At 43.4% G+C, this 8,808-nt stretch overlaps 1 protein-coding gene across 1 annotated transcript in view; it reads right to left on the minus strand.

The window, feature by feature from the left end:
* LOC128603328 (voltage-gated potassium channel subunit beta-3) overlaps nt 1–8,808 on the minus strand; it is an 11,141-nt gene continuing 2,333 nt past the window's right edge. The window contains exons 6-12 of the mRNA XM_053617638.1: nt 7,395–7,481; nt 7,210–7,295; nt 6,982–7,102; nt 5,814–5,908; nt 5,402–5,522; nt 5,227–5,315; nt 1–4,743 (exon numbers count right to left, since the gene is read on the minus strand). Of these exons, the coding sequence (XP_053473613.1) occupies nt 4,654–4,743; nt 5,227–5,315; nt 5,402–5,522; nt 5,814–5,908; nt 6,982–7,102; nt 7,210–7,295; nt 7,395–7,481 (689 nt within the window). The 3' untranslated portion in view covers nt 1–4,653. The remainder of the gene's footprint in view (nt 4,744–5,226; nt 5,316–5,401; nt 5,523–5,813; nt 5,909–6,981; nt 7,103–7,209; nt 7,296–7,394; nt 7,482–8,808) is intronic.

Consider the following 8,808-nt stretch of genomic DNA (forward strand, 5'->3'; position numbering starts at 1 on the left):
TGAGTTTCTTCAGACATTTTAAAGGCAAGCATGAATACATTCGATACAGGGTTTGAGTGAATCTTTTTTTTTTTTCTTGGTGCAAGACATTAAAATAGAACAGACACAGGCAGAGTTACGGAGGATTTTTTTTCTGTGCTCTAAACGTGTATGTACGCTGCTCAGGTCAGATCTTGGTCTTCGTATAACTAAGATCTTGCTAACTATAATACATCACATGAAAAAAAAAAAAGAAACCATTCAAAGCATTCGCGTTTGAACGTGAGTCCGGCTTCTCTCAGGTCCAGCTCAAGTACAATGTTTAATTTTTTAAAATAAATAAATAAAACGGTTGAGGTTAGTGACATAATCATGAACGTGTCCTTATTGTAGAGCGGCCACTCGAGCTGTGGATTCTCTTCAGCAGTAAAGGGATTCATATCACTGCCCTGAAATACAGGATTAATACAGGATTCTACATCCAAAGGCTGATTTTTGATTCATTCATTGATTGTTTGATTCATTGATTCGTTCATCTTTAGTCAGCACTTCATCCTGACTTGATTGCTTTTATAAACTGGCACTGAATGAAATTGAACTCAGATGTGCACCATAAGACGGCCGTCTTGAATCTCGGCTGTACGCGGCACAACTTGTGAGCAAAGAGTTCACAAAGTGATTCGAGTCAATTCACAAATGAACACATCGAATTTTTCGACTCTCCACACCATACCAAGATTGTTCTTGAGAACCGTGAAACTGTGTGCATGAGATACTGGAGGTGGTCCACGTTTTTTTAAGCCTGAAGGATATTTGTGGATCGTCACTCCGAGTGGTGATTCGAGTGAATCAAATGAATCATATCGTTTGAGTTGCTTCATAAGAATCAAACAGCTTAGAATGGTTTGAACGGAGTGCAGAGGAGAGGAGCACCAGACCACCAGACGCTGCCTTGCGTCTGCTGTTGCCGGGCAGATTTGCGGCTGTGTCCCAAATCACAGTGGTCCATGAGGGAACATTGAGTGGAGTGACTCAGCAAATGAAATTCCATCACAACCCATCAAAGTGAGTGACAGCGAGTCAGACACGGTCATCTGGGTGCGAAAACAAACGAAACTTTCTGATTACATTCCCGACTTCTTGCTGGAAAAAACGGATCCTCCAGTGTCATTAAAAAAGCTTCACTCTCTTTCTCTCTCTCTCTCTCTCTCTCTCTCTCTCTCTCTCACACACACACACGCCTAATAAACAGACATGCTCCGCTACGTGTCCTGAAAGCTAAATCCACATCATAACAGTCATAAATAAATCTCACTGCTCGAACTGTAGTGTGTTTCCCATCCTTCCATCCTCATGCTAATGTCTATGCTAATCTGTGGTGTGAAAGTTAGCGTACGGATGAAAGCAAGTTGTCCAAATAAACGATGATGTAGCAAATGTGTGCTGTATCCCAAACACTAGCAACTAGCGTTACTACAATTCACTCTAAAAATAAAAAATAATAAAATAATACATACAGATCGAGACATACAGGTGTGTTATACGAAAGAGTCGCTAGTGCTAAACACTCAGCTATACCTGGCACGAGATGCAGGAATGCTAAACGTCTTTTGTGTCACAGTAAAAACATACTTTATGATTTATTTCATTTGTAAACGGGGACTTGGTCGAAACACACGAAAGCAGAAAATAAAAACACGTAAATCTTGAAAATTAAGCCTTTTTTTTTTTTTTTTAGAACAAAGTTTGTGCATGTTAGCATTTGGGAAGTCGAAATGGCCGCTATTGTGGCAGGAACGCTAACTATTGCTTGGGATAAGTAGAGAATAGCGCAACATTTCACACAGGTCCAGTCGCTGAAAACTGAAACCCATCACATGGTCACGTGTTGCGTACCCGCTTCAAATGATTTCACAGAAATGTCAATTATGGAAACAAACTGGGTAGAGTCGCTAAAGCTAGCTAGCTAGCATGCCTCCGTTTTTTGCTATTAAAATATTGCAGAAAAGTTGTGAAATAGGGCAGTTATTTAATCAAAATAAAAATGGGAAGTTAAAAATAATAAAAATAGATATACCTAGCCTGGGTTGTCAGTGAAGTAGCTAAACATGTATAGCTAAAGAGCGGGAGCGTCTCTATGTTCTCCAGATTGGAACATGGTTTTGTGAATAAAGTAAAGTTGCAAAGTAAAAACACTTTTGTTTAAAAGACATTTAAAAGGGCACCACTTCTCCCACCTATACCTACAACATGCTCATGCACGAATGCACGCTCTGTAATAACTTAAGTGCAAAACGTGAAAACGTCCCAATTTGAGGGGCGATGATGTGTGCCTCATCATCCATGACATGTGACTTGGGGCAAAAATAAAGTGGATTGATTATTTTTCCTGCCTCTTTAATTATGTAGGATGTGGAGGGACTTGGAGGCCCGACTAACCAGAATAAAAACACGGTATAGTCAGGGCTTCAGACCATTTCCTCCACACGGGAGAGCTGTTAGCCGGTGCATCCTTGAAATGATATAGAGCAGGTGATTTAAAGCTGGAGCGATACTTTACCGGGACATGTTCATCCTTAACATTTTGTTCCTTTTATGACTGTTTCCTGTGTTTTATAGGCCACAGTCCGGCGTTTCTGCAGTTTATTGTGAACAGTTCGGTACTGTTCATGCACGGAATTGAGCTGTATGGATGTATGAACCTAGACTTTTTTTTTTACCGTTTTTAGAGCAGCACAAATAACTTTCACACATTTCAAGTGTGGATGAAGGATGGATAGTAATGTATGTTTAAACTAATGTATGCTGTTATTCATTTAAAATGTGTTTTTGGTGTTTAACGTTAAAAGGTAATAAAGTTAATAGAGCCCTGGGAGTCCTGACGACTACATAAAACCTTTTGAAAAGTTTACTTAATGTGAATATTGAACTGGGGAACATAGGACCCTGGGAACATGGGAATGACCCTAAACAGCCATAACAGCTGATGGAAACACACCACCACCTGCACTGAAACTTTTTTTCTTCAGAAAAATGAGCAAGAGTCAAGCTTTATGGCATCTAACGTCTTCATACTGACCAGCGTCCACACACACACACACACACACACACACACACGATGGAAGTTTCTCTTCATGTTATCATTGTCACTGATGTCTAGAATGATTTCTCTGGTCTCCCTGACCTTTGACCTCTGACAGTTTTTGCTTCAGAGATAGAAAAAGAGTTATCGCAGGAGTCATACACACACACACACACACACACACACACTCACACAGAGAGAGAGAGAGTGGGGACTGTCTTAAAGGGCCATGCGCACAGTTTGTCGACCACAGTGACACTATGGAGGAAGAAATAAGTTCATACATTCGCTCCATTTCGCACACCAGTCGTCGCCATGGCGATTTGTCCATCCGCCATTCCGGGGATGTGAATAATGGCGGGAGAATGATTACGAGGAATAAATGACACTGAGTCGGTTCTGTGTGACTCCTATTGCAGGCTATGAGAATGAGTCAACACACACACTCACACACACACACACACACAATGCTTTTCCACCGACACAGCAGCAGAACATTAATCTAGAACCGTCCTGTGATTGTCAACCAACAAATTTCCGGTTCTGTTCTAGCACCACAAATCTGTTGGCCTTCAATGAATCAAAAATTTTAAACAACTCCTTTAAGTGAATCAATTGACTTGATTCACAGGCATGAACAAATCATTAAGGTTTTTTTTTTTACCTAGCACATTCTTGATTAGCCAAACCTGTGAGTTTGCGCTAGTTCTGGAACGAAAGCGACAATGCTAGCGATGTTAGTAGCCTTTGTGTGAACGTTAATATTAACGTAAATATTCTTCAGCACTACCGACTCACTAGTTCATGAGTTGACATTCTGTGCTAGCTCTATGAGATGTAATTAAGTTACGTTACGTTAGCAAATACAAAATATGAACGTTAAACTAAAGGTAGCCAGCTACGAGACAAATGATTAGCACAGTGCCACTCTCTGTGCTATGTATAAAGTATTCAAAAAAACCACGGTTGTTTTTTTTTACGCCTACATTAGGCCACACCCACATCGGATTATTCAGCTCTTAAAATGGTGGAAAAGTGGGAACGGTTCATAAAAAGGTTCTGTGTTGGCGGAAAAGTGGGTTAACACACACACACACACACACACACACACACACACACGAGTTGTGTTTTGCTGCTTGGGGTTGGGGTTAACATCATCGGCAGTGAAGAGCAGCTACACATACGCACACAGACACACACACACACACACACACACACGCACCAAAAGCCTGCTGCACGGCATCCTGGGAAAAGGAACTGAGTTTTTTTTTGTCAACTCCGCCCCCTTCTCCGAAGTGTTTCACCTGGAAGACATGATGTTCTCTCTTATTCAGATATTAGTCTGTCTGTATTTTTTTTTCTTGTGGAGAGGAAAATCTCTCCTTTTGTTTTTAACGGTGTAGCGATGTGTCTGTGACATGTTTATAAAAGATCGAGAGTGGGTTTGGTTCGGATCGTTCTGGAAGCCCGGTGGTTTGCAGGAGCCATGCAGGAAGATGGAGTACACAGGAAGGGGAGGAAGCGAAAGCCATCCTTTTGTCCCGCTCGCACTCGGCTCTCGTCGTTGCGTTCTCGTCGTCTCGTTTCCTTCCTCACGCGCGGGACTCTTTCTTGGAGTGAGGCTTGTTGCCCAGCAGCGCGTCGATCTCGTTTACCGTCTGAGGAGTCATCTGAGAGAGAAACTGCAGAAGAACAGAGGTGTGACCATGTGTGTGTCAGAAATAATGCATTATACGCGCCATACACAATAAACCTCAACCAAAAGCAGCGTGAGAAGGTGTGGCCTCCGTACGTGGCAGTCACAGTGAAGGAGGCGTGGCCTCCGTACATGGCAGTCACAGTGAAGGAGGCGTGGCCTCTGTACATGGCAGTCACAGTGAAGGAGGCGTGGCCTCCGTGTATGTCAGTCACAGTGAAGGAGGCGTGGCCTCCGTGCATGTCAGTCACAGTGAAAAAGGCGTGGCCTCCGTGAATTTCAGTCACAGTGAAGGAGGCGTGGCCTCCGTGCATGTCAGTCACAGTGAAGGAGGCGTGGCCTTTCTGACTTAACAAAGTAAAGACGCCTCAAAAGTAAGGTGGCTTCAATTAATGTTTATAAGTGTGTATATCCATGTATGTGTGTGTGTGTGTGTGTGTGTGTGTGTGTGTGTGTGTGTGTGTGTTACCCTCAGCGCTCCCAAGTTTTCCAGTAGCTGATCTGCGTTTGAGACTCCCAACAATACAGAACTAACACCTTCACTGCGCAAACACCAGGCTGAAAGAAACAGAGAAACATGCAATAAATGAAAATAGTAGTTATAAAATTATTATTATTATTATTATTATTATTATTATTATTACCAATAGCGAGCTGTGCGGCGGTGCAGCCGAGTCGGTCAGCCAGTAGGTGGAGCTCTTTGATCTTAGCCAGCTGTCTCCGACCTTCTTCACTGTGAACACGCTCCTTCAGCCACTGATAGCCCTGACACACACACACACCACACACACACCACACACACACACACCATTTGAACTTAAGTGGTCGATCCTTAAAGTATAAAGCGTTGTAAACGTGTGCTCTTATGGTTGGATCACACTGAGCACTCATCCACTTTAGGTTTGAGCCTCCATCAGCCAGAGGAATACACACACAGACACACACACACACACACACACACACTCACACACATGAGTACCAGCTGTAAAAGGACCATATGGAAAAACAGAGAGCGAGTGAGCGAGAGAGAGAGCGAGAGAGCGCAAGATGACTCACTTTCATTGCAGCTCTAGAACATTCTGGAACGCCATCACTGTATTTCCCGGTGATCAAACCACACGCCAACGGAGACCAGGTCATCGCCCCCACACCTGACAGAGGGAGAGAGATGGAGAGAGGAATGAAAAATGCTTTGCAACTGATGTTTGATGCTCCATTCAGCTAGAAAATCTGAAAATCAGTCTCTGACTGACAGAGGGGGTGGAGGAGGTGAGCGATAGAGAGAGAAAAAAGAGAGAGACAGACAGAGGAGGGACAGAGAGAGGGAGAGGGAGAGAAAGAGAGATGCAGAAAGATGGCCTTGTTTTAAACAGGCCTCATTCCAAACACGGAAACTCCAAATGTAGATACTAATTGCTCTGTAATGACTTTTCGTTTGAGGGCAGAAATGTGTGTGTGGGTGTGTGTGTGTGTGTGTGTGTGTGTGTGTGTGTGTGTGTGTGTGTGTGTGTGTGAGAGAGAGAGAGAGTGATATCAATTTCCAGCCATCAGCAGAACCCTTGCCAAATTGCACTATAATGATTATTATACGTTATATAATCACATCACTGGTGGGCGGGACGCTCTTCCTCTCTGACTGTCAATCAAACCGACTCTGGCCAATCACAGTTAGCTCATGTATATTATAGACTATTTTTCATCTCAGTTTGAGTTTGTAACTAATAATATTTACACCACGGCGCTGCTGAGTTCTGGATTGTGATTGGTCAGAAGGTGCTGATTAATTTTCTCTAACAGCAGCTCTGACACGAGAGACTGACGTTATCGTTTCTATAGCAACAGCTCAGTCACAGGGACTGGTACGGTGGAAGCTCGGCGTAAACGGATTTTTTAAAAAATCGCTGCTATGGTGAGAAGAACATGTATGGAAGGAGTCTCCAGTGTCAGAGCTTTATAACAGTCAGAGGTGAAGCTGTAACGTTCAGTTTTCAGGACAGAGGAGTTTACGCTTCTATAAAGAGATATAAAGAGAGAGAATAAAGAGAGAGAATAGAGAGGGGGCTGGTGAGGGAACGAGTGTTTATAGCTCCTATAACGTAAGAGAGAACAGGAACGAACTCATAGTTATAAATGGATAAAAGGTAGGAGCGGTCTACTTTAATAATGCTGTAGTAGAAGAGGAATAAAACACTACGTTACGTGTGTTTCAGTGAGTTTTACAAACCGATTTTGTGGTAGAGCTCAGGCAGCTGCACTTCCACTTTGTCCCTCTGGAAGTAGTGATACTCGGCCTGTTCACACACCGGGGGGATCAGATTGAACTGCCGAGCCACCGAGTACGCCTCCTAGTGGTGGGAGGACACAACAACATAATAAAGAATAAGAAAGAGGGATGCGGAATAAGGAGATCGATTCACAATAAACAAACCCGTGAAACAGAAACGGATCATACCATTATCTCCATAGCGCTCCAGCGGGACGTCCCCCAGTACATGGCCATGCCTTGGTTTATGACAAACGTCATCGCACGCACCACCTCTGCAACACACACACACACACACACACATAAATGAGCGCTCAGTCTTTATCAAGGTTTAAATACGCAAAATGACACACTTAAGGTCATTCAAAACTCACCTTCCATCGGACTGTTGACATCGTTTCGATTTGCAAAGACAATGTCCACGTAATCCAGCTGCAGTCTTGACAAAGAACCTCGAAGACCTGCCAGTGAATGACATCATCATCATCATCATCATCATCAATAACTCATTATAATAATAACGCATCAATAATTACTTAAATAAATAAAATGTCTTTTTATACTGGTTACTGTATGTTAGGTGGCTTGTTGGATTTATCAAAAGATCTGGACGTGTACGAGCGGCCATTTGCAATACAAAGGAATGATGACAAGGCAAAAAAAAAAAACCAGTGGGATCAGTCAGAAACCTGGTGAATTCTGACTGATCGGGTGAAGATACTACAGCATATAAATCTGCGGCGTTTAAAAAAAAAAACTCTTCCAGAAAGCGCAGAAAGATGGATGCTTTTACAGCTGTAGCTGCTGTGGTTTGCGTTATGTCAAACAGAACAGTCCTGCAGGCTGAGTGAACTCAAAGCGCCTTTAGGGACGTGCTAAAAGGCTTAACATGAAAAACAGCGATTTTCACACTGATTCTGAGGTGTGTTATTTAATTTCGGTCTAACTAGTCAGGTTTCGAAGCTGAATCTGTATAGCTACTACTGTTTCTCACAGGAGCTAAAAAAATATGCTGGACAGGCCACGCCCACAAGCGACAGCAGTGAACGCGGCGTACAGACACAAATATACTTTAAAAACTTTTTTCAAAATGCAGCATCCACAACATCTTCGTCCATCTGGTCTCTGTAACGTTTACGATAAACACACTGACGGCTCTTTAAAACTTTCCGCCGCCATCGTGATTGTTGTCATGATCTGCGTCTCGAATCTAAAACCCCTCACTGCACATTCAAAAGTAGCGATGAATTCGAGGAGTCGAGGAAGACTGGTGCTCAGTAGGCCTGAGGGTTATAAAATTCCTGGACACTAGCTGTGATCGGAAAACAATCTAGTAGTAGTTCCTACAGTAAGTATGAGATTTGATCACATGGTGCTATATAGCAAGTATAAATCAGCCTTTACGCGTATGAAGAGTCAGGAGAACAACCTCGTGCTGAACGGCAGCAAGGTCGTGGACTTCAGCACGACGCAGGAGAAGCCCTACCACCCCTTTAAGATTAACGGGGCCTCAGTGGAGAGAGTGGACAGTTTTCGGGTGCCTCGGTGTTCACATCACGCAGGACCTGTCAAGGACCTGTCACGTTAACACCCTGGTGAAGTCAGCGTCTTTACCACCTTAGACGCTTAAGAGACTTTAAACTGCCCTCTAAGGTGTTAAGGAACTTTTACACCCGCACCGTTGACGTCGAGAGCCTCCGGACGAGAAGCATCACAGCCTGGATAGCATGAGAGGTGAGCTCTCGAGAGGGTGGTGCGATCAGCTGAGCGTACCATCCTCACTGAGCT

This window comes from Ictalurus furcatus, chromosome 28, assembly GCF_023375685.1.
Source record: "Ictalurus furcatus strain D&B chromosome 28, Billie_1.0, whole genome shotgun sequence".
Lineage (NCBI taxonomy): Eukaryota > Metazoa > Chordata > Actinopteri > Siluriformes > Ictaluridae > Ictalurus > Ictalurus furcatus.